The 26,081-nt window shown below is 38.2% G+C and overlaps 2 protein-coding genes across 5 annotated transcripts in view; both read left to right on the top strand.

Moving 5' to 3' along the window:
- LOC140371761 (protein phosphatase 3 catalytic subunit alpha) overlaps window positions 1–13,307 on the top strand; it is a 101,660-nt gene extending 88,353 nt beyond the window's left edge. Inside the window, exons 9-16 of one of the 4 annotated variants that reach the window (XM_072458969.1) lie at window positions 2,640–2,765; window positions 3,859–3,930; window positions 5,783–5,809; window positions 7,460–7,544; window positions 8,383–8,480; window positions 9,603–9,632; window positions 11,685–11,892; window positions 11,949–13,307. In XM_072458969.1, coding sequence (XP_072315070.1) covers window positions 2,640–2,765; window positions 3,859–3,930; window positions 5,783–5,809; window positions 7,460–7,544; window positions 8,383–8,480; window positions 9,603–9,632; window positions 11,685–11,887 — 641 coding nt within the window. In that variant the 3' untranslated portion in view covers window positions 11,888–11,892; window positions 11,949–13,307. The remainder of the gene's footprint in view (window positions 1–2,639; window positions 2,766–3,858; window positions 3,931–5,782; window positions 5,810–7,459; window positions 7,545–8,382; window positions 8,481–9,602; window positions 9,633–11,684; window positions 11,893–11,948) is intronic. The other 3 variants (XM_072458970.1, XM_072458971.1, XM_072458972.1) reach the window with 3 other exon arrangements.
- A 3,734-nt stretch (window positions 13,308–17,041) lies between these two features.
- Window positions 17,042–25,279, top strand: LOC140372168 (uncharacterized). The gene is made up of 11 exons (XM_072459449.1): window positions 17,042–17,111; window positions 17,937–17,966; window positions 19,824–19,910; window positions 19,981–20,067; window positions 20,182–20,376; window positions 20,794–20,847; window positions 21,137–21,184; window positions 21,259–21,357; window positions 21,704–21,728; window positions 21,812–21,894; window positions 24,994–25,279. The coding sequence occupies exons 1-11, from the start codon at window positions 17,042–17,044 to the stop codon at window positions 25,005–25,007; spliced, it is 792 nt and encodes a 263-aa protein (XP_072315550.1). The 3' UTR covers window positions 25,008–25,279.
- Window positions 25,280–26,081: the final 802 nt, after the last annotated feature.

Here is a 26,081-nt window from a genome sequence, read left to right as displayed (position 1 = left end):
GAAGTATTAAGTCAGTCTAGTGTAGTTCATTGTTGTTAATAAATAAGAGTCAAATTTGTTTAAAAAGTTGCAGGGAAAAACATGGTTATAGTATTTAATTCTTTGATTCTTAAAATCTCCATTGGTTTAACATCTTAGTCAGTCTTGTCTATATTTCCTGTGCTGGTGGATGGATTGTCGTATGTAGAGCTTGTGTTCATCTTCATTCATAATTGTGGAACGCTTTTCTCCACGAAGTATGTTACGGGCTGTTCCATGTACTTTACAGACACAGACAGACATCATTTGGATAGACTTGTCCCAACTGTTGCCCGGCGCCCGAAGCCTCCCTCCCTCCTCTTTGAGTAATGGCCCGTTTGTTGGTTGTGATGAGAAGTGCGTCGGCCCAAACGCTGAGCCATGTGTTCAGTCCTGCAAACGACAGAGTCCGCGGGCCGATCCATACTCAGAGGAAAAACAACCATAGATTATTGTATTTGCTCTCTACAAATTGCAGCTCTTTTTGTTGGCGCTGCAGGTTTGAAGTGTTAATTCAGCCATTGTATTATTAAGTTGATGGAGTATATTGTTGGTTTTCTTTTTTATTTCCCCCGGTACTCTGTATTTATTAACATTTTCATTCAAACTGCTGCGTCAGTCATGCAAATTATCATGATATTTAGCGCAAAATGAATGCTTTTTGCAGGTTTTGTAGAGACTGATGTAGAAAACAAATTAGAAAAGCATAATATTCAAAAGCAACTCAACTTTGGGCAAGTGTAAGATTAGAAAATGACAAAGGTTGTAGTTTGTCTTTGGTATAATCCATGCTGTACCAATATAACCATGCTCTTAAATGCATGTAATAGTTAAATTCTTATTGATTGTGTTAGTTCAGCGAGTAATATTTCATTATTTGGGTTATTATTACACCTAGATGTGTTTAGAACTTAAAATAAATCAAACCGATGCACTACTAAAAGTCCAAATTGAAGAGTTCTGTTCTTTTTTTTGTTAAAGCTAAATGTTTTATACTTCTAAAATTGTCTATTACAGTAACACGTCAAATCTGCAATGTCTTAACCACATTCAGTTTTCACTTTGACATGTTTTACATCAAGAGAGACAAAGACAACAAAAATAAACTAATTAATTTAAATGACTTAAATGTCCATTATTTCATCTCAAACTGCTTTTACCTTCGCCTCAAACCTTCACCATCATTGCTTTATTTTCATAGACACATTTGCAGATATACTAACTTCACCCATTTAAAACAAACTAAATGTACACAAAGCCAATTAATATGAACAAGCCAAGGTAAACGGCTAAAGCTTCTGGGAGTTTTTAAAACGCACAGCTCTTAATTTGCTCCATGTTAATCTTTTCACAGCATTAAAACACGTACAGAACGCTCCTTTAGGCTCTGGTTCAATACTCTGCTAAGGAAATGAAACTTACAAGTATATCTCCACTCTTTTCTGTGTTGTTTTGGCCTTCAGGTGTTTAAAAAAGACCCAAAACACAGCGGACTGGCCCTGTATATGTGGAGTGTGTTAGGAAATGCCTGGTAGAACAGAACAAGGTGTAGGCGGCCCGCGGAGCAGCTCGACTCTAATGCTTGAAAATGAATTTGACACCGACAGGAAATATATTGGAAGCGTTGTTTTATGCACGATCAAATGATGAGGTGTGAGTGAGGACATTTGCTGCTTGGTTTCGAATAGTTTTTATCAGGAAATTGATCTTTTCTGAGCTTTAATCATGGTTTTTATATTCTCCGGCCTCATATCAGTGCTGCAGATGTAGTGTGTAACTGCTGGAGTAGAACTAGTAGAAGTAGAAGTAGCAGCTATTGCAGTAGTAATAATATCATTGAATCTTCTTCTTCTTGTTGTTTTAATGATAATTAAATAATATTAGTAATATAATAAATCAAACATGCAAAACAACAATGACAATTAATAAAACCTAAGACAAAATATCCATGTCTGTCATTCAGTTAATTAGTACTTCATATTATTTATAATCTGCTGGATTTTTTATTTTATATCTGTTTTCTCTCGTTTTCTCTCTGGTCTTGTTTTTTTTCTTCACTGTGCTTATTAGTACTTAATTAGTGTTGTATTAGAAAAATACCAAAATAGCCATGGAAAATGCATTAGTAATTGCATTCGCTGTAGTAGAAGTACATAGTCTATATTTGTTAGTGGCAGTAGTACATGTAACAGAAGTATTTGTACTGATTAGCCTGGCCTATTAGTATCAGTAATAGTAAAGGTTGTCGTGATTATAGTTTGATGTGGTTTAATTTGAATAAAATCATTAAATTTAAAATGTATGGTATTCAGTAACAAAGAGATGGGGATGGATGACATTGAAACCACTTAAATCACAGTATATTTTGATCAAAAGTACATTGTTTTGACTTGTTTTTATATCAGACCATAGTAATACTTACAGCTGAATGGTCTATTATCTAACCTGGACCGTATTGTCACTATTTTATTCCTTTTTTATGCCTTTAAATGTGTTGAAATTGTGTTTTCTATTGACCCTCTGCTCTCCGTCCCGTACAAATGACTCCTCGGGGCGATGCGTGTTCACATTATACTTGTAGCGTGAGATCCCACCTGTAAACGTGCCTCTCTCCCCCACAGCGGCCGTGCTCAAGTACGAGAACAACGTGATGAACATCCGACAGTTCAACTGCTCGCCTCACCCGTACTGGCTCCCCAACTTCATGGACGTGTTCACCTGGTCCCTGCCTTTTGTCGGAGAAAAGGGTAACGTTTATACACCCACCATTTGACCGCGGAATACTGATGAGCGCTCACCTACGCCGCTCGATAATGGAAATGCGTTTGCCTCAAGAAAACCTAAACATTTATCAGCCACGGGGTTCAAAATGTGAATAAAGGACGTGTCGGAATTGGCTGAATGTGTTAGAATATCAAGTATATGAGGAAGTAGTGATTTTCTTCTATGTTTAGATGATTAGCTCACTATTCAATCATTTAAACCTGCAATGTTGAGTTGGAAATCTAAAGCAATGCCATTTTGTTTTTTGTGTGTAAAGGTAACAAAATGTGTACGCAAAGTCTAAACAATTCAGCCAAGGTACAATTTTTATGATTTTAACAATAACTATTAGTATTAGTATTTTCTAAGAAGATCTTTCATAATTTACTGTAGAGATGAAACAAACAAACAAAAATAATATATTGCTTAACATAAAAAACAAAATGTCTTAATAATAAATGCCGTCCAATTGTATTCTCCAATGTCTAATTTTGAGCTCACCATAATCCTAAATGTATTATTTTTATTAATAGTTTTCATGATTGTGTTTCTTTTGTTTGTAGATTTCTTTTTGCATTTTTTTTATATTATTATTCCTAATTTTGCTTTCTCGTTGTATGTTTTAAACTTTAAAAAATTGCAAAAAATATATAACAAGCGGTAGAAAATGGATGGATGGATATATAAAAAAATCAAAATGCTATTTTTTTTTTTTTTAATGCGCTTATCCTCATTTTTTCTTTTGTTTTTGGATTTCTTTTTGCATATTTTTTTAAATTATTATTATTATTCCTAATTGTGCTCTCTTGCTGTATGTTTTAAACTTTATAAAATTGCAAAAAATCTATATAAAAAAAATAAAAATGCTAATATTTTAATTTTTTTAATGCGCTTATCCTTATTTTTTCTTTTGTTTGTAGATTTGTTTTTGCAAATTTTTTAAATTATTATTATTCCTAATTTTGCTCTCTTGCTGTATGTTTTAAACTTTAAAAAATTGCAAAAAATCTATATAAAAAAATTCAAATGCTAATATTTTTTTTTTTAAATACGCTAATCCTTATTTTTATTTTGTAGTGACTGAAATGCTCGTGAACGTGTTGAGCATCTGTTCCAACGATGAACTCACGACCGAAGAGGAGCTGGACGGTAAGACACATTCAGCAGCAGTGCCGTTCTTATCCAGCAGAGGGCGGCCTTCACCAAACACAAAGCTCTTTATCTTTTCTGTATGTTTAACTTACAGCTTCATTAACGCACACTTCATACTTTTCTCACACATTTGCATAACAGTTGCTTTGTACAAGTCCTGTCTAACGTTCTGCGACCTCACCTTTCGACCCCCAAACAGGAAGTGACCTCATCCTCTCCTCTTCTTTGTCTGATGCGATGCACTCTGGGACCAGCGCGGAGGGGCGGAGTCTCGGGAACTCTTTAAACAAACACCGAAAGATGACAATCCCCGGAAAAATAACAGCCGCGGTCACATTAGTTCAGAATCGCTCTCCTCTCGCGCTCTCGTGACCTTTTTCAAAGTACTATGAACTATACATATTTGAATACATGTCAAATAAAGTACTGTTTTAACCAGTACACAAACTAAACACAAATATCCCACTGTTACTATCACAACCTCTGCTGAAGTACACTCACCTCTGTGGCTTTATTATCGACAATTTCAAATCTATTTACTACTTCTGCTACTACTTTTACTACTACAACTTGTGTGTCTATAACTTCTACGACTAATATTGCTACTACTGCAAGTTGTCGTGACTGTTATCACTACTTCTACTTTTTTATTACGGCTGGTCAATGTGGCAAACAATTCTAATTAGGATGAATTGAAATCGCAATTATTTCAAACAATTACTTCCAACATATTTTTTTGATTTATTGGAGTAATGAAATAAATGTGATTATTTACACAGCTTTAAATTCTACTATTACTTAGGGGTGGGGCCATATTGACAAAAATGTATCTCTATTATTTATTTATTTATTGTATTATTATCTTGATAACAATAGACAGAGGATATTATGTCAAGCAGAAATGTGCTCAAACTTATGAATTGAGGTTTTAATTATCAGACAATTGCAAAATGTCTAAAACTATAAACAATATTCTCGATATTCAAATCTGTTGCATCTTTTTTTCAAAATATTGCCCACCCCTACTACTACTACTACTACTACTACTACTACTACTACTACTACTACTACTACTACTATTGTCCCGTTCGTAATTTCACATGGTAAGAAGTATTTGAATGGAATTTGAAGTTTAGAATCCTTCCTGAACTACTCCTTCTGCTAGTACCACTATCTCAAAGTGTAATCCTTATTTGGGTAAACACCATTTACCCAAATAAATATTTGTTTCTTTATCTAATATTAGTACCCAGAGGAAATCAAACAACACACACAGTAGCACAGTTCTCATTTCTAGCTCTAGTTTGTTGTTTGCTGGGACAGAACCAGCTAACGTTAAAGCAGGACATGTACACTACTAAAACAACTACTTACCTCAACTACTTCTGTACTTCTATTGTTATACCCAAAACCTACTGCAACATCTACTTCTACTACTGTTGATTCCACTCACAATAGCACCAAAGAAGATCAAATAAGAGTCTCATTTACTGCTACTTTCCACCTCTGTTTCTGTTTGACTCTTTTCTACCTTTTATTGCACTTTCTCCTTCATTTCAAAGATGCCATTCACATGTTTCGTTCCTCACCGTTCCAGTCCATATGCGATCACTTCCTCGGTTCTGCTTCATCTAACTTCTATTTTTGTTTTTCTCTCTGTTTTCCAGACTTTTAAGTTCAAGCCATTTGTGTTTTTTAACTGTCCCTTTCACTGCTGTGGTGCTTCTTTGTGTTGCCTCCTCTGTCGCTCTGCAGCCATCACTGATCTGTCTGTCCTCTCTTCTTCTTCCTCTTCTTCTTCTTCTTCTTCGTCTTCTTCTTCTTCCTCTGGGGGTGTTTTCATGAGAAGGACAGCTAATATATCCCCCTAAAAAAGGTACAGACTCTAGAGAATCAGTGGCATGTACAAGGATAGTGTTTAGCTGGATGTGGCGATGCCTGCTCCTCCCTCTCCGTCTCACTAATGCCTTTTATCCACGCTTTTTATGTTGGATTTAACTCTGGATCTACACTTTCTGCTACGTTCAAACGTTTGTGTGTACATCGCAGGGCGTCTGAGCATGAGAAATGACTCGAGTTTGAACAGATGAAATATAACGTTAGCCATAGTATTTGTTAAAATGTAGTTCACAGGAAAGAGGAATTAGATGGAGAAGATGGTGGTTGTCAATGCTCATTATTTAGTTTAGTTGAAAAAAATGATAATAATCAAAGCCTATTATTATTTAGAATGATCTAATGTGTATTGAACACGGCGTGTACATACTGGTACATTTTTACTGTATACTTGACTTGTACGTTGACAGAATCTTTAGACGTAAATAATCCTGAAAACTGTTGTGGGAAGTAAAATTGTTGCAAAATAAGTCAAACGTAATTATTTGAGTAGAAATTCTCAAACTAAATTATTCAAAGTGCATTAGTTGCATTTAAAAAAACAATAGAAATGCCACAATTATGATATTTTCTAGTATTACATGTGACCTTAACTATCAGGATTATTGATTACCTGAATAATCTTGACCTCACTCATTTCGGAATGTCAAGATTATTCAGTGAATCGATAATCATGATTATTGAGGCCATAATATAATTGTACACACTAAAAATATAGAAGTTATTTCAGATCAATCTATTTTCTCAAAAAAAAAGTAAACCTGAATTGTTTACTTATACTATTATTATTATTATTATTATTACTATTATTATCATTACTATTATTATCATTATTATTATTATAAATCTATTAGTAATTTATTAACTTGACTTTTATTTCAGAAGGTTTCATGTCATTAAGCTGGTCACAAGAGGAATCTATTTGACTTATAGAATGAGACATTTTACTTTGTCACTAATCATTGTGACACTAAAATGTCCGTAACTAATATTAATAGACACACTGATAATAATTCCCTGCACTGTGACTGTCATAGCTAAAAAATCATAATAATAATAATAATAACGCTCATCTAACTTCTGTCCTTCCATCACCTCAATCTCATTCTAATTCTTCTGCTTCATACTTCACTCATTTTCCAAAAAGACTCTCAAAATAATCATAATCATAATAATAATAAGTTCCACTCTGAAGGAAATCCCGTCCACATCTGAGCAGAGGCAGCATGAGCGCAAGGAATGCTGGGATTTGTTGCAGTGATGTGTGAATCTACATTTGAAAGAGAGCCGGACAATTAATTAAGAAGATTAAATATAATTAAATATAGAAGATTAAATATGTTTGGAAGCGATTCACTGTAAAAAGATCGTCAAAATGCTTCACTTTTAATGCAAAACCTGAACCTCAACAAGACATTTAAAGGCACATTTAGCACATTTCTGACTAAAAACGTGAGATTGGAATCATTTCGGTCTCTAAATTCACCCCAAGATATTACATTGCGTCTTGGAAGTTAGAAGTCAACGATTTCCCCCGGCCCGGTTGAGAAATTCAGAAATTTACGGCCGACACTTCCCCCCCAGCCCAGAAGCGTGTTTGTCTGACCGTGCTGACCTTTGACCCCTCCAGGTGCCACGGCTTCGGCCCGGAAGGAGGTCATCCGCAACAAGATCCGCGCCATTGGGAAGATGGCCAGGGTATTCTCCGTGCTCAGGTACGCTCACACAGGACGTCCCGAAGTACCTCAAAGTGTGCAGCACATTTTAATGAATAACTTACTCATCACACACTTGCATTATGTGTACAACTAAATACACAATCCACAATGAACATTTCAACAACAAAGAAGTGGTACACACTTGATTAACTGTGGAAAAAAAGGCTAAAGGAAGTAAGACACAGTAGTAGTTTTTTAATTGAAATACATAGTTTTTTTAAATATTCCATAGTATTCTTGAAGCATTCTTGTGGAGTTGTACACACAGTAAAGGGCTGTAACTAACTAGCGTGTGAAGATAAGAATTTTACTCAATTTGATCCAGTTTAGGGACGTCAAGTCACAATATCATCGTAATCGTGATTTTAAATGCAAAATTAAGTCTTTTTTGTTTAGATATAGTCCAAAAAGTCGACCTAAATGTAAAGAATGTTTTTTTATCTGGCTGTTATTTTGTCATTCAGAAAGTTAAATCTCACAAACAGACCACAGGAATGAAAGAAAATGTAGGATTTCACTGTTGTTTTAAGTCACAGTCTCAATAATCGCTAATAATCGTTTTACTATTACTGATACTAACACTCAAACTTGATATCGTGACATCCCTAATCCAGAAAAAAATATCCAAATTGTTGCTTGAGACCGTCTTGATGAAGTACATTTACAGACAAAGCAGGTTTTCGCATTTTAAAAAGTGCACATTTCATTGATCCACTGCACTTTACAGCGTTGTGACCACACGGATGACTGGGAATCATCAGACACAGTAAATCGCCCGTAGCATGAGCGTGTCGACGTGCACATTTGGGATGATCCCGTGTGGTTTTCGTTGCAGAGAGGAGAGCGAGAGCGTGCTGACCCTGAAGGGCCTGACCCCCACGGGCATGTTACCGAGCGGAGTGCTGTCCGGAGGGAAGGAGAAAATAGAGAACGGTAAGATCGTCGCTGCAACTACGACGCGGATCCTCGGCGATAGTCAGTTCAGAACGACGCGTCCCTCGCTCGGCAGAAAAGCTCCCGTTACCATAGACACGATGATGATATTTAGATTACACTCTACAGTCAGTGCAGATGTCCCTTCTGACATGCTTCACTCCGATAATGCCATTCCTGTCGTGTTTTTCTCAAATGTTCTATGTTTTTCTTTCTCCTCTCTCCCAGAAACTGCAGGTATAATCCAGCTGTGCAAGTATTTTGATGTTGTGTTTTTTGCTTTCCAATAAAGAGTATAGTTTACTCTCCCATGTTGAAGTTCACACTTGACGACTGATATTTGACGAGACATTGCGAGGAAGAATTGGAAGCGTTTTTAAATTTGTAGATTAAAAAAAAAAATCCAAAGCAAATATCCAAATGTGTGATTCTCAACTGAGGTCATATTTAGACCAAAGGTTTTTCCTCATTATTTTGTGATTTTATTTTTTTTACATAACTCTATCTTCTCAACCCCATCATAACTCCAAAAGTCTTTCATGTCATGTACACTTTTGAAAAGGCAGTCTTTAGACTTTTTCAGACTACTTGAGCCAAAGTAACTTTGAAATCAACTAATGATACGATTTCCTCATGCATTTATTGTTACTTATATTATTGTAACCATAAATATGCTGTTTATTTCACCTTCTGCTCATCCAAATCTAAATATTTTTAACACAAAAATATTTAATAACATGTGTACTTTTTCCCTGATTCATTTCTTCATGATAAACTGGTGAATCCACCCGCTCTCCTGCTTTTACGTGTCTATAAAACACTTCATACTGTACTTTCTGTCTTTTCGTGTGGCTCCGTCTCCCTGTCTCTCCGTCCGCCACCTTGACTTTTCTCCCTCATTGGCAGCTGCGGTCCGACACATTTCCCACACAAACCTCATCCCATCCTCTCCTCGTCCCCCTCGTCCACTAACACACCTCGTCATAACCGTGTGGACTTGACTTTTGTTGACTTGTTGTTGTGGGCGTTGGCTGTCTTTTGCTGCTCATTGGGACCAAAAAAATGAAACACGTGCTCACTCTCTCTCATTCGTTCTGCAACCCCCCTCTTCTTCTCCTTCAGCTACTATTGAAGCTATTGAGGCTGAAAAAGGTAAATGGGTCTGGCCACCCTCTTCTGTTGCTTCCCATAGCAATAGACAGGGGGCGCTCCACCGGGTCCTTTCCATCCATCTCGCTGGTGCTTGAGTAGAGTGTGTTGGGTGTTTGGATACGTGGCTTTAGTTTGAGCGGAGGACCAGTAAGTACGTGCAGGGCAGAACCTTCTGCTCACATCTGTTTTAAAGGGGAAGGATTTCTTGGCGCGCATTCGACAGCCGGAGCAGTCGCGTTGCGTTTCGAGTGAAGGCGCGCACGGGGCACAGGTTTAGACCATGGATCTATTAGACCAGTTTATGTCAGGATTATTTTACATTCTTGGATATTAAATGTAAAAATGCAGGTGATATTTTTTTCATGATTTTGATCAATTGTGAAAAATTATTGGATCGTAAATATTCAAATAAAATGTATTTGTATTATTTGTGTCATTTATTATTGCATACATTTAAATCTTAATTTTCTACACGTACAAATCTGATTGTCTTGTGGTAACCGTGGTAACCGTGCCTCCTGCGCCGCTCTCACTCCGCGCAGCTCTCTTGCTACGAAACCAAAAGTCGCGTTTCCCCTTTGAAAATGACAGAAGCAGTTGTGCATTGTTGTTGCAGTATTTTGACCTCCACTTTACCGTAGACCTCTCAAATTGGTAGCGAAAAAACTAATTCACGACCGCTTCCCCTAGACAATTCGACGTCCATTGCCTCCGGTAGCGCAAGAACAAGCTCAACTGCGAGCTAAATAGCGGCATGGCAGCTGCTATTTACATGAAGTGTCCAGTACTTCCTCTCCAGCCCCATAGAGGAGTCTGCTTCTCCATGTGGACCTGCTGTGTCGTGTTCCTGTGAGCTGCTAATAACCTGTGTCTGACCGTGCTATGCAGCAACACAATCCCAATTTACCCTCCAATCAATCCCTCCCATCGCTCTATATACCTCTGTTTCTATACACTCCGGCCCGGTAAATGGGACCCGGCTCCGATTACCCATCAGCCCCCCTTGCCCCTTGCTGCATGCTCCAGCAGACATCACAGTGTTAGCACCGGTGCAGTGTGTGTCTGTGGGCTCAGTCCAGTCCTCTGTGGAAGTGAATGTCTTGGTGGGCTTCTCTGGTGTCCCCTCTGTCTTAGTGTGTTCCTAATTATTCATCCTCCTCTTCCTCTTTTGGCTCAGTAATCTGTGATGTACTCTGCCCACGGTACCTGGGGGTCTGCAGGGCTTGTGCCACAGGCCTTGCACTTCAAAAAAAAGAACTGTATAAGATTGAAAGCGCTAAAGTATTTCATTGGAAGATGCTCTAAGCGGTGCACGCTGCAGACCTGCACACCCTAAGGCCGGGGCCCATGGTAGACAGTAGAGGGGAGTCCACCCCTGTGTAGTTGGTTCATTAGGTAGTCTATGTGTGTAGTAGTAGTAGTAGTGTTAATATACAGTAAATAGTTTCATATTTTACAGTGTTACTTTGATGATATATTCTGATGTTGCTTTGTCCAAACAACTGAGTTCAATTTAATTCTATATTTTTTATAATAAGTAAAAGGTATGCAATTATTGTCAGGCCCTCTTAACGTAAGGGCTGCATCCTGTTAAAATAGTACTGAACAGTCTTAGCTTTCAGTTTGAATTAAAACAACTTGTTTTTACCTGATATATTGTTATATTGGATGTAATTTTAGCTCGGGATTAATTCAATACTCATTTTATGTGAGAAGGGCCTTCAAATACCTTCAGACGGCCCTGGGAGTAAACAAACCTTTTAATCACTTTAGTGAAAACAATAAATTGAAATCAGTTTAATTTTAAAATGGGTAATTTTAAACAAAAATATAAAATAAAATGTTTAGAAGGTCTTTCAAGGTGAGGGTTGTGGATCTGTGGAATCTTTTTAGGGCATAAACTCTCTAGAGACCAGCCAAAGGTATGTTTTAGGTGCTGTTGTTACTTTCTACAAAAAATACAGTTTCCCTCATTGTCAATCCTAAGCCCAAAAGTAAGACTGATGGTTTCAACATGAATCGCCTCTCTCTCTCTCTCTCACGTGTCAACAGCCATCAAGGGCTTCTCTCCACAACACAAGATCACGAGCTTTGCGGAGGCCAAAGGTTTGGACCGGATCAATGAGAGGATGCCCCCGCGCCGGGACGCCCTGCCGTCAGACGCCAGCCTCAACTCCCTCAACAAGGCCCTGTCGTCAGAGACCAACGGCACGGAGCCCAAAGGCAGCACGAGCGTCAGCAGCAGCATCCAGTGAGCCGCCTCCAGTGAGCCGCCTCCAGTGAGCCGCCTCCGCTGAGCCGCCTCCAGTGAGCCGCCCCGCCTCCAGGGGGCCGCCTCACTGCCCTGGATATGCCTTCAATCTTAGTTTAGTCCATCTCTAAGTTCTCCCCGGTTCATTGGTTGTTGTCAGGCCGTAGGGCGGGGCCACTCACAGTATGTTAGACAGAGACAGAGAGAGTACCATGTTAATGCTCATTCTTACGTTTCTTCAAAGACCCATGTACAACAAAAGGAAAGTTGTTCTTACTAACTATTGTACGTTTACAAAATACAGCACTAAGAGGACACATGAGATCATGTTTTTAACATAAGGGTGTACAAACTAAATAAGGACTATTTATTGATAACTTTTTTTGCTACTCTTATAAAATGGCTCTGAAATGATTTAGGCAGTCTTAAAAAGAATGTTGCAATGTTGTCGAAATGCCAAACGATGGATCGTTTTATGGTTTTGTACATATTCTTGCTTACCTCAGGTTCTTTTGGTGTGTGCTTTGACCTGATTTTTCTGTACAATGGCTAAATAACTCGATAATGAATACCTATTTTCTTGAGTTTCTTAACTGGAATTTACATTTACCTATCTATCATTTGCAAATATGTTTATTTTTGTCTTTTTCGAACGGGAGGGGGGGGTAGATTTATTGTGGCTTGCTGGAACTGAGTGTTAATTTCTCTCTTTTTAAGTATTGCGAACAAAGTAAAAATAGAGAACCTATATTGTGTAAAAAATATTACAATAATAATAGAGTGTCTGCCTATGCATGTTTTATAAAAATCAATGGACAGAAATAGAAAATCTGGAAGAGTTTGGCTGTGGAGGCCTGTTTTGAACTGCGCTTTAGTGAACATATACTGGAACTGTATCCTGCGTACTTTAAACAACGACCACCAAGACGCTCTACGCCTTCTTTTTGTAATTGAAGCATTTCATTATCTAAAGACGGATGAGGGAATTGTATTTTTAACAGGCGCTTGTCAATGCACAGTCCAAATACGCATGTTTGACAATTCTTGTGAGGTTGTGTGATTACATGTGGAACTCAAAAATGCATGATTAGCTGTTAGCTGTGTCCATATAACAGGTTTGGAAACTACAACCACATCTTTTGTTCTGTTTTGTAAAATCGTGCCACCGAAATGTCCTGTTATTATTTGGAAATCTGCTTTGTATATCAGTTACAAGTTTGATACTGCTCCGTACTTTAAACAAGAAAAAAAAAAATACTTAGATCTTTTTTAAGAACTGCTTAAGTGCCCAAGTAATTCACTACACGACATGAAGCCTTGCTTTTTGTAATTTAACTGCGGAAACTGTTGGCAGATGAGGCATGCACTTGCAACTATAAAAAGTATTTTATATAACTGTTCAATAAAAGTGTGCATGAACTTGATGAGATGCACTGTTATGTGTGTATGTGTGCCACAGACGACATCATGAATATGCAACGTGTCCAATAAAATCTGCATATTACTCGCCAAATACCTCAGGGACTTTCTTGTACGTAATTGTATTGGATTTACCTCTGCAGTTTTATAGATGGTACACACTTGTTTGTACTTACTTGATTATTAAGTACTGTGGTGGCAAATAAGGCAGCTTACCTAGGATTCTGAACGCTTTTGAACCTTCAGAAATATTAGTTGTACTGTTCAATAAAACGTAAATGTACCGGTAATATATTTCCAACTTATACTTTAGTGAAATAGCTTGTACATGCTTTGTAACCATGTTGTATTCTTTTTGTACAGATCCTGCAGTGTAGGAATTCGCTCTTTGGCAAGTTCACAACTAAAGGTGTTTCCTTCCTAATAACGTCTTAGATTAAAGACACAAAAGTAAGCCAAGTTTGAGTTGAAATATGTGAACACAAACATAACACGAGGATCTATGGCCTTCCGCTTTGAAAAACAAAAGACTGTTGAAATGTTAATGTGTACTTCACTTTATCTCCTAAATATGTCTACTATTCGCACAAATACTTCTATGTGTACTTCACTTCAACTCCTAAATATATCTACCATTAGCACAATTACTTTTATTCGTACTACACTTTCACTTTTAAGTCAATATCTCAGACTAGTAGTACTTTTACACATTACTAAACCTATGTAATTACTCAACCTGTTTGTATTTTAATCACTGCAGTTTGTCCACATTGGCCCCTGCGTTACTGTTCTCACACAAAGGAACTCAAATGACGACATCCTGTTTTTGGAGCTCTGTGGGCAGTGGCAGCCTCGGGGAAAATAAAGCAAAATTGGCAGAGACTAGACAATTAAATTATAAAGAGCACTGCTTGTTTATTACTCCTCGTGATTGATGGTCGGGTCAGCTACTTAAGTTCATCATCCCTTTTCATGAGTGCATAAACAGTGACATTCCTTGGTGTGTTAGTGCCAGTCTGCTCCTGAAAAGCACAGATTACTCAACAATTTGACTCATTTTTGTTTTCGGAACGAATCAGAAAGGCATTGTGTGGACGTTTGATTAACATATTTCCTGTTTTCATTCATTCAAGGTTATTTCCTAAAGATGTTTTATGTAGAATACCTTGGACATAATGTGGGCGGGCTAAACTCAAGCAGAAAGAATGTGTAGTGATGTAGATGTAGGTTTTCCACTAGGGGTCACCACAGCAAATCACCCACTCACACGTTTGTATTTCATAAGGTGTACTTTAGATGCCCTGCTTTACTTTCTGTTAATACTCACTGATAATACACAATATTGACATGCAATGATTTAGGTGTACCTCAAGGTTCTGTTTTGGGGCTATTATATTTTACCGACTTATGAAAAATACAGTTGTTTTGGCAAAAAATAATTGATCTTTGGAAAAAATCTATAATGTAACAAACGTTTATCATTCGGCAGAAACAAAAAGAAGCTAATGACACAAGGTTTGAGTAATTTATAAATGTCATCCATGTTTGTTTGAGGTGTACCACACACATCTCCTATTATGATATTAGATTTGCTGTTGCTACCTCAGAAAATCAAATGGTCAATATTATGTATTGACATGTAATGATTTAGGTGTACCTCAAGGTTCTGTTTTGGGGCTATTGTATTTTACCGACTAATGAAAAATACAGTTGTTTTGGCAAAAAATAATTGATCTTTGGAAAAAATCTATAATGTAACAAACGTTTATCATTCGTCAGAAACAAAAAAAGAAGCTAATGACACAAAGTTTGACTTGAAGTGTCATCCATGTTTGTTTGAGGTGTACCACACACATCAACAATCTCACACAAAATCAAAAGTCAATATTACGTATACAGCCAACATATTATTCCTACATACCCTCTAATATACAGAGGCAAATCCATTAGTGAATATACTCATATATATAAACTTTGTCATACCTTCCGTAACAGGAATATATGAACAATAAATCTGAATTCCTGTGCTTGAGATTCCTGAGATTTCCAGCGCCTTGTACTGGTCTCCCCTCCCTCTTTTCGTCAGGGAGGGAAGCCAGTGTATTTCCTCCCCTCTTTATCTGAAGGAAGTGCCAAAATAAGCCTCGGCCGCCACAGCAGCAGCAGTGCCCAAGTCTGGACACCTTCCACACTGGTCTATCGGCTCGGTTTAAGTCGGAGGGAGAAGATTTTGTTGGATCACAGCTTCAAAATGAGCACAAAGACTGTCCGAGGGGCTGTGCTGCTGCTGCTCGCATCTGCCCTAGTGTCAAAACCAGGTAAGTCCCACCTTTCAAACGGGGTGAAAATGTATATATAAATTGGATTTGCGTCTGGTAAAAAGTGACTGAGAAACCATCGATGTCGTTGATTTATTTAGTATAGACATTTGAGGTTGGAGTGAAGTTTGTTTGGTTTTTGGTGTTGGAAACGATCGAGATCAGCAGTTCAACTTTGAGTCTAACCCCAGGGCCCTGCATATCATCAGTGCATTTCCTCTCATCCTGAAGGAGATAAGACGTCTTGTGTGAAGTAACTGGTGGGAAAAAATATGATTTATAAGTGCATTATGAATCACTGGACCTTTTAATGTGATATGATTCAAATTTTGCAACTAAAATCTTGTCACAAAGTACTTTTTACTAATGAATTAAGCCTTCTTTTTAATTTTTTTATTGTAAGACGCTTTACTCTTTGAATGATCGCTGGGGGCAGTTTTCTGTATTAGCTTTTTAGTAGTTTTATAAATTAAAATCCACAAATGATGGCCTATAGAATGTTGTAAACTGAGAAATATAATCGTATCCTTTATCTAGTGTTGGATTCTATAATAGCTTGATACAAATTGTCTTGGAACGTCAGCCCCTGTAAGAAGAAAGTCGTATACAGGGCGTGTACTTTTTTATCGTATCTTCAAAAATAGCACCATACAAATGGGTACAACAAAAAAACAATGCGGCGTTACCAGAACGGTCTATTTTAACTCCAGTTTAAAGTCACATCCACAAAATGTCAGTATCATTCGGCTTCACCGAAACAAGGGTGGGTTTAGTTTGTTTTCCTGTTGAGAGAAATCACTTTCAACTGTGAGGTCAGAGGGTGGACCGGACAAGAGATAGAGCCTTGTCTCCCTTTGGTTTGATAATACTGCCACATAAAAGTACTACTGCTGCTGTTAAAAGTACTACTGCTGCTGTTAAAAGTACTACTGCTGCTGTTAAAAGTAACACTGCTGCTGTTACTATGCAGTGTTACTGTCCAAACTCTGCTCATGACACTATTCTATATTATGAAGTTTCAAATCCAACAATAGAAACATCTCGTGTAGCGTAGCTCTTCCTCTTCCTTGTAACTAAGGAGTTTAAAGTTGCTGTACGTATATTTTCCTTGTCTCCATGGTGATGTTATTTCATTGCCTTGATTGTTCCACAGCATGACAACTTATCTATCTTGTTTTAATTCAACACAAATGTTTTTATTGCTTAAAATTCCAAATTTAAAAAGAACAGTGGGCTCATCTCTCCACAGAGCTGACCTGTAACTTGGCCTTGTGGCGTGACCTGCTTGTCTTACTGGAGATCGATAGGTTTTAATGCCACACCCCTTTAAATGGACTTCATAATTCCCTCGCTCCCAGTGTCCAGGATGCTTTAGCACAGTTAGCATTAGCATATTTAGCGCGCCGTAACTGCAGGGTTGAATGGACGTGGGCTTGGCCAGTGTGTGCCAACCTCTGACGTCAGCGAAGGCAGGAAACAAAGAGCGTTCTGGTCAGAGACAATAATAGTGAGAGGGCAGGATGCAGCTTCTCTCAGTCTTAGAGGAAATCCAGCTCCAAACTTAGCCCCATCTCGTCTTGTCACCTTCAGCCTGACACTTTGGACCTTTGTCTTTTAAGAGGAGCCAAAGAGGAACGCTCCAAATAGGCCGTTATGATTGTGTCAGGTTTGCAAACACCGCCATAAAACACCAAAGAAGAAGAAGAAAGTAAGATCTATGACAGCGAAGAGCACTGTGGATGTTTCCTGTGACATCACAACGTGCTCCAGGACTATAAACTGACTGGAAGCTGGTAAAACACATTTTATTGAAAACTCAGGGGCTTTTTAACAACAAATATTAAAGGTGCAATATGTTACTTCTCTAGGAAAGGGTTCATCACACCTGCTTGTCTCTTTGGAAATGAAATAGCTTTGCCTGGAATGTTCCACGTGACTCCATCAGGCCATTCGTTTTTCAAGGTATTTTGGAGTAATAAACTACCCTTTAATGAAATCCAAGAGAGATTCCAGGTGAAGCAATAACATGTTAAGGGAGAAAAGTTACATAGTGCACCTTTAATATCAACATTTCAGGATTTTAGTTTGGATTGTTAAATGGTTTTATTTTGTTCAATAAATTATCTATTTCTGTGCAGTCTTATTAATGAGGACAACAGGCCCTTGCCCACTAACTGTTATACATAAACATGAGGATTAATCTGTATTATTTTAGGTAATTTTGTGTTTTTATGAATATGTCCAGGGCGTTCTCTGTCTAAAGTATCCACAGAGTATTTGTTAAAGTATCCAAGTGATATTGTTTTTTCTTTGCAGTGACTTCAGACACTCCACCACCTTCAACAAGTGAGTGAACGATGTGAAGTGAATGAACTCTAATAGTAGAACTTTACACTTTTTGTCACAAACACAAACTTAAATAAATTGTATTGGCATTTTTAGTGAACAGAAAGTGGCACACAGTTGTGACGTGGGAGGAAAAGTATACATGACAAATAATAAGAAAGTGAAAAGTGCAGCATTAGTATTCAGCCTCTCTGGGTCAATACTTTACTTTTGCTTTCTTCCAAGATTGCCCTCTATTTGGATTCATCCTAACCTGGCCCATCTGCATTGAGTTCTTCACATGTCAATCAATCTCAATCGGGAAAATCTCTCTCCAAAAGCTGTCACAACGTTAAAAAATGACTCACAACAGTGGAAAAAGCGGAAAAATCTGAATTGTGCTAAATCCAGTGGTCAGAAAGCACATGTTTACCATTCACAAATGAACAAAGTGCCATTACGTGCACTTTTCTGTCAAACAAAACCAGTCCATATAGGTTAAAATATAAGATTATTACGATTCATCTTGTTGGCAGGGTTAGCTTTATCCATCTTCCCATCAGCTCTGAGCAGCTTCCCTGTCCCTGCTGAAGAAAAGCAGCTCCACCACATGAAGCTGCACCACCATGTTTGACAGTGGGGATAGTGACTCATGTGCTGTGTTAGTTTTGAGCTTTTAAGCCCAAAAAAAAGTCACTTTGATCTCATCAGACCAGAGCGTGTTCGCTGTGACCTCCACACGGCTCCTGACAAACTGTAAACTAGACTTCTTACAACCGTTTTCCTACACTTCTGTCCACTCTTCCATTAACACCAGATTTGTGTAGTACATGACTAATAGTTTACCTGAGCCGTGGATTTCTGCGGCTCCTCCAGAGTTCCCATGAGCCTCTTGGTTGCATCTCTGATCAGACTGGTGATTGGTGGACGGCCATGTCTTTGTATGTTGTAGTTGTGCCATTCTCTTACTCTCTTTTTTTTTTTCATCAGAACATAAAACATACAAACTCAACAATAATTATAACACCGGAAGAGGGGGGGAAAAGAAAAAAAATTATAAGATAAATTACAAATTATACGGGAAATACAAATTAAATTAAATAATAATACATTTAAAAACTCAAGAGCGTGCAAGACTTGGTGAGGCTTAAGTTTCAGGAGCAAAAGTTGAGAATAAGGGAGTGGCGTCAGAAAAAAAGGGGGGGAAAGAATGAATCAATAAAAAGACATTTCACTGGTCTACGTATCCATACATAAACGTGCCATTCTCTTTCCATTTCCAGATGATGGATTGAACAGTTCTCTGCGAGTTGTTTAAAGCTTGGGAAATCTTTTTATAACCTAAACCCTGCTTCAAACGTCTCCACAGCGTTCTCCCTGACCGGTCTGGGGTGCTCCTTGGACTCCACGATGCTCCTCAACACTCTCTTCACTGAACAGCTGCATGTATACTGAGATCAGATTACTCACATGAGGACGCTATTGAATCTTTCCGCAATCGTCAGCCAACTTATTTGTTTTAATATCTGTAAATCACGTACACTTTTCCTTCCACTTCACAACTGTGTGCTACTTTGTGTTGCTTCTTCACAACAAATGCCAATACGATGTGCTTAAGTTTGTGGTTGTGACGTGAATGTGGATGTCCAGGCGTATGAATACTTTTACAAGCCTCTGTTTTAATGATACTTCCTTTCTTACAAATGGATAAAGCCGCTTTTTTTGTTCACACGTGTTTCCTTCTTTTTTCAACCACCAGTCCTAACAGACTTTCTTATTCCAACCTTTATAATGAAACCTGGTGAGATGACGTTTGAAGGAATTAACCAAATCCTTTACACAACAAACGTCTCCTTTAACATTTGTCTCTTTTCTCAGAATTGACAACGGCCACTGCGGCACAACGTACAGTGACAGAAGCTCAGCAAACTCAGAAAGCCCAATCACCCACAACAACAATCCCTGGTAAGAATAGCATCCTGGAAATGTGTTCATCTATGAGTTCAGTGTTCAGTAGGTTCATGTTGTTTTGTAGTTTACACTGTGAAGACAACACAGAGAATGGCCACAACTGTTAAAGCTGAAGCGGGCCGGGTCCAAACTGTGACACAACAAACAAAAGGTAAAAAAAACATCTTAAATTACTTCTATCTTAGTTTCCACCCATTATAAATGCAAATAAACACATGAAGTACTAATGATGACTGCCTGTTACATTTTTTGACTGATCCCTCAGGCACTCCTAAACCTGTTCAGCCTACAGTTCAGCCTACAGTTCAGCCTACAGTTCAGCCTACAGTTCAGCCTACAGTTCAGCCTACAGTTCAACCTACAGTTCAGCCTAAAGTTCAGCCTACAGTTCAGCCTACAGTTCAGCCTACAGTTAAGCCTACAATTAAGCCTGCAGTTAAGCCTACAGTTAAGCTTACAGGTACTTTTCTTGATTATTATTTTATTTATTTTATTTATTTTATTTATTTTATTTATTTTATTTATTTTATTTATTTTATTTATTTTATTTATTTATTTTTTTCTTAATTTTGTTCTTTCTTTCTTTATTTTGTTAAATGGTTTGGGCCTAAAAATGTAAAGAATAAAAAGATTCCAACTGATTTACACACTAATCTTGTCAATCAAATGTAATATTGTTTTGACGTTTTTCATCATATCATTTTAGCATAGTCTATATTTTACTACTCTTATTATTATTCATTGCTTTATGTTGCGCCATATCGCTGAAGCAATAGTTTGTGAATCAAACAACAAAACCTGTTTCTGGTTCTGATTCCTAATGAATGAACTGTGCTCATATAATGTCTTAATATCATGTCTTTTATGCACATTTAAGAGACTACAAATACTAACATTGTGAGTGCCAAAGGAGGAACAACACAGGGGCAAGGTAACTAAAAACATATAACGTATTTTTCGGACTATAAGTCGCACCTTTTTTCATAGTTTTGGCCGGGGTGCAACTTATACTGATATACTTACACTCCGGAGCGACTTATATGTGATAGTATTTGTTATTTCCACACTTGTAACCGCATTTCAAACTCCAGTGCAACTTAAATATGCTTTTTTCTTCTCTATTATGCATTTTTTGGCTGGTGCAACTTATACTCCGGAATATACAGTACAACTTTAGATGACAAATACAAAAACATACTGCCATAATGCTGTTTTGACAGGTTCCGACACAGGTTCTGACACAGATAATATCGTCCTGGCCAAGTCTGGTAAGTCGTGCACGTGCGTGAAATCTGTTGGTTTGTGCTGGACTGTAATCGTGATTGTGATTGTGACGGAGCAGATCACAAGCTGTGGTGGATCCTGTTGCCTGTTCTTTTGGGCGCCGCTGCCGTCGTCATGGTCCTCCACTTCAAATGCAAGAAGGTCGGCGATCACACAGGTACCGGAAAACACCCGCGTAAAGTACACACTTGTATTTCATAAGGTGTACTTTAGATGCCCTGCTTTACTTTCTGTTAATACTGATAATACACAAGTTTTATTATTGACATGTAATGATTTAGGTGTACCTCAAGGTTCTGTTTTGGGGCCATTGTATTTTACCGACTAATGAAAAAATACAGTTGTTTTGGCAAAAAATAATTAATCTTTGGAAAAAATCTATAATAAGAAAACTCTACATATAATTTAAACTCTACTTAGAAAGACTCTCTCTGCGTTTACAATCGATAATAATGATGTAATAACCCTAATTAGTATCTATGTCTATGTTCTTGTTTCTTCAGACACGCTCGACACCGGCACTGAGAAGTAAGTTTGACATTTGCTCGCGTCCACGTTCGTTTCGGAGGATTCAAAGCGATAATAATGTCACGTCTTTCGCTCTCCGCAAGTGCTTCGTTCCAGAGTCGTCCCGAGAGCACCAAAGACGGCGTCATGCTGCTGGGGGTGAAGTCGTCGGGAGCGGAGGAGAATGGTGAGTCTTGTCGCCGCTTGCCCGAGGCCCCGCTCTGGGACGTTCTCCGTGACGGCGGAAGCATGTTTGTTGTAGAATGAGCTAAAGTAGCCCGAGAGTTGAAAGAAGGTTCAGACGCAGCAGAAGTTTATTTCCATCGTTGCGGGACACAGCGACGTGAACCCTAAGACATTGCGATTGTGGTATGGAGTGATCACAGGGAAGAGAAGCTAAATATGACTGAGTTTCAGGTATTAAAGCCATAAAAATAGCCATAATCAAATAAAAACGAAAGATGGATTGATCGATTTTTGGTTTTGGCTTAAATGTTGCGCACTGGGGCTTTAAAACCTGTTCTTTTTTTGCCTAACTCAGAGGGTTTTGTCCATTTAAATTGGCCCAAACAACAAAAAGTAGTACTTTTTACTCTCAAATGGAAACTTTCTGCTATAATTACCTAAATACCACACATTTGGATGAGATACAGACCTAAAATGAATGTTCCCAGCCTTATTATAAGTGTGGAGGCTCGTCAAAACCACATTTCACTTCATTTCCATACCGTCTGTGGCCCTCGGCTCCGTATATATTTCAAAATGCGGCCCTCAGTGTAAAACAGTCTCGACACATCTGCCCTAACTATTATTTCAAAGTATTGTACATTGTTTCATTCTTCAGCCACTCCAAAGTCTGTAGTAGTTAGTAATAGTACTCGAGTTTAGGCTTTAATACACAGGGCAGTTCTAGTGTGAATGAGAAGGGGGTGAGAGAGAAGAAGGACATGCAGCAAATTACCAGAGCTCACCTTAAACACTCAACCTCCAAGTTTGTTACTTCAACTTCAAAGTACAGAAACTGAGGGAGAAATATGACTCAAGTAACGGTATCACATAAAAACTCTAGACTAAAAGTATTGAAGTACCTGCTGAAAAAAAAGATTTGGAGAACTATTTAAGCGTTATATGTAGTAATAAAGAATTGTTAACCAATAACTTCATTCATCTAATCGTTTGTACTTGTAGTGGAGTAGAAAGTACAGAACCTGCTCTCAAATGTAGTGAAGTCAAGGTTTTTCATGTACCTAAAAATGTACTTACAGCACTTTTACTTTTGTACTTGTCACTTTCCACTGGTCGTCACTTCGTCCAACATATATGAATACAGAAGTACATACAGAGTGTGTGAAGTGTCTTGCCCAATAACTGAACAACGCTGGAAACTGGAATGAGCCCAGCGACCGAACCACTCACTTATTTGTGTTCCTGTTTTGTCGTTCTCGCTCAAGAGGACGCGTCTTGTCGATTCTTCCAGGGGAGCGAGCGGGCTTTTAATATCTCATTGTGCTGCAAGGGCTGATGGGATTTGACCGCGCAGCCGAAGGTTTTTCCTGTGATTGAGCGCAGCCGGGAGAGATAGGACTTCCTCACATAAACACTGGTATTGTACAGTAAATGTCATGTGGGACAGTATAGTAAGTGTAGTATGGAATAAAAGCTGCTGTCGTGAGCGGAAAGTTGTCATTAGGAATGTGAAGAGGATCAAGTTAATCGATAATCGGGATTATTCAGGTGGAAATGTAATCGTAAGAACCCAAAAATAATCATTGTGACCGTATTTGAAGCAAAACTAAGCATTTTACACTCAATTAATCGTCCAGAAATTGTAAAGAACTTCATTATCTGGTCGTTTTTTGACATATTTAACTTGATTTTGTTCATTTTGTAAAGCCGCTCACAAACTTGAGGAACAGGAAGTAAAAGATTTCACTCTTGTTCGGTCACAGTCTCAAAAATCGTGAATAATCATAAAATCGTGATGTTTTTTCTCACAATAACAGTAAAATTGAATATTGTGACATCCCTAGTTGTCATTTTTTCAATTTTTTCGATTTTTTTTAACAAGTATAATGTTTAAAAATAGAACTAAGGGGGGGGAAAAGATAAAATAAACAGAATAAAACAGAACAAGACCAGACAGAGAACAATAGAAATCTAAATCAGGCATAAACAAATCAAGCCAAACGTCCCATTTATGTCATTTTTTACACGTTTTTGTCCAATGCGGTGTGTCCAGTCCTTGTTTGTCTCATGGTCATGTCCACAGCGCTCGTTGACCTCATGGGCACTCACAGGTGGACGGCCTTCCTTCCTCTCCACGGTCAAGTCACGCCAGAGGAATTTCACTGCGGAACATGGAGTTTACACTGTATAAAAAGCAACGTGGGAAAAGTTCTCATAGGATTCACACTGCGGTCAATTTTACTGTTCATACGGAGATTTAAAAAGAGATGTACTTGGGATCTTTAAAGGTGCGCTTAACCTTTCTGCTGCTCGTCTCCATGGAGATGTTTGATCCGTGGAGAGTTGAACCTGCTAACATTAAAGGTGGTATGGACGATTTTTTTCAGCAATTTTTGTATCATATTTCCTCGTGGCGTGGATAAATCATTTGTCCTGCCACGTATCAATCATAAAACGCACCTATCGCTCACCTGCAGCCGCGTGCGGTTCGTGCCCACGTTTCCGCGTGTCTAAGCGCATGGATCTATCATAATATAGTTCCCTCAGAGTACGGGGCAAAATGAAGACGGAGAAAGACAGTTCGAGCTGACGCAGAAGTGGACATAAATCTACGGGAGACGAGAGATGCGATGCGATCCGTTGCGCTAATAAACAAACGCACGTGTGTGTTGTATCAGTCCGCAGGCGGAAGTGCGCATGCGCACTTCCGCCTGCGTTCTCAAATCGCCGAAAAATCGTCCATACCGCCTTTAAGTAAGAACGAACGGTTTTCAAGATATATTTTTAGCCTTTGAAGTTTAAATCAAAGCAGGAAAGTGATGGTGCAGGTATTTGTAAAACAGTTATCTTCTTCATCATCAGTGTCGTGGTAATCTTGGTACGACCGGCTCTAAGTGTAGCGTCTGCACCGTCGCGCCCGCTCTCTGGTGGTCCACCCGCTCTCTGGTGGTCCACCCGCTCTCTGGTGGTCCACCCGCTCTCTGGTGGTCCACAAACCTCAGAAAATAAACAATAAAACATGTCTTATGCTTTGACATGTGGCTCTCTGTGTGAATCATCTTGAGCTCATGAGCGCCCTCTGTTGTTCTGAATGTTCCAGCCGCTGCCAGATAAAAGCACAGTTTGGAGGAGTGGCCCAGAGTGACCCCGCCCATGTGACTGCCCACCGTCCACGCCTACAAAACACTTTTTCTATTATTGTATTTTTTTTTTTAAATCATAAAATGCTGTTATTGTTGTTTTATGGTTACGGACAAGACAACGGAAAATATTTCTACTCGCCTTGAAAATGTATTTGACAAAAACCCAGCTACTGTATTTGTACAGCCTCACCTCAAACGCACTGGATGTAATAAATCACTGTCACGTTTTTAAATGTTGTGTCCATCTGTGTTTTTTGTGTTAAGTTGATTTTTTATTAGCATCTTCTTTTATAGGCTTCCATTTTGGGAAGTTAGCATTTAAGATACAATGTGGATAATGTTACCTTTGCATTAAACAACTCAATTTTAGTTTTAGAAGTTAAAATATGCTATTAATAAATCACCAAAAACACAAAAATGTAAGTCTCAATAAATATTTTGCAAAATGGTGTACAAATATTTAAAACTTACTCTATTTTTAATATTGTTTAACAACCACATTTTCTTATTCCCACATTTACCACTAGAGGACAATCTAGTGTCTCTAAATGTAAAACTACCATGGACCGGTTTACTCTTTCCTCTGAAGGTATTTATACTGCTGTCAGTGACTGTCCCAGTACAGTTCACCTTTCTCTTGGTGGTATTCAGAGCACAGTTACTTTCCTAAAATGAGAGGAATACATTATTGTATTTGAACACACAGTTTAGGCTTGAAACGTGACTGAACTAGTGTGAAAAGTTGATGAAAAGGTTCTCTTGTTATATAAATAAATACATGCGGTGAATCAAAAATAATATAAATATTGTTCTTATGTCATGTTTTCACACTATCATTTTGATTAACCACAGCCAAACAGAATTAAAAATGACCAACAATGTCTGTACATAAATTGCCCTCTAGATGGCGGACGCAGTCAACTCGAGACGTCCTGGTTGACGCATGCGCAGACGATTATTGACGTTTCAACAGTGAGATAATAGCTGAAACAATATCCACATACTCCCATTCTCCACCTTATTCATGAGTCACTGAGACTGCGGT

Source organism: Eucyclogobius newberryi, unplaced genomic scaffold (assembly GCF_026437365.1).
Source record: "Eucyclogobius newberryi isolate DKJ021-1_F unplaced genomic scaffold, fEucNew1.0.hap1 SCAF_22, whole genome shotgun sequence".
Lineage (NCBI taxonomy): Eukaryota > Metazoa > Chordata > Actinopteri > Gobiiformes > Gobiidae > Eucyclogobius > Eucyclogobius newberryi.
Note: the sequence above shows the minus strand (reverse complement) of the source record. Positions and strands in the feature narration are given on the sequence as shown.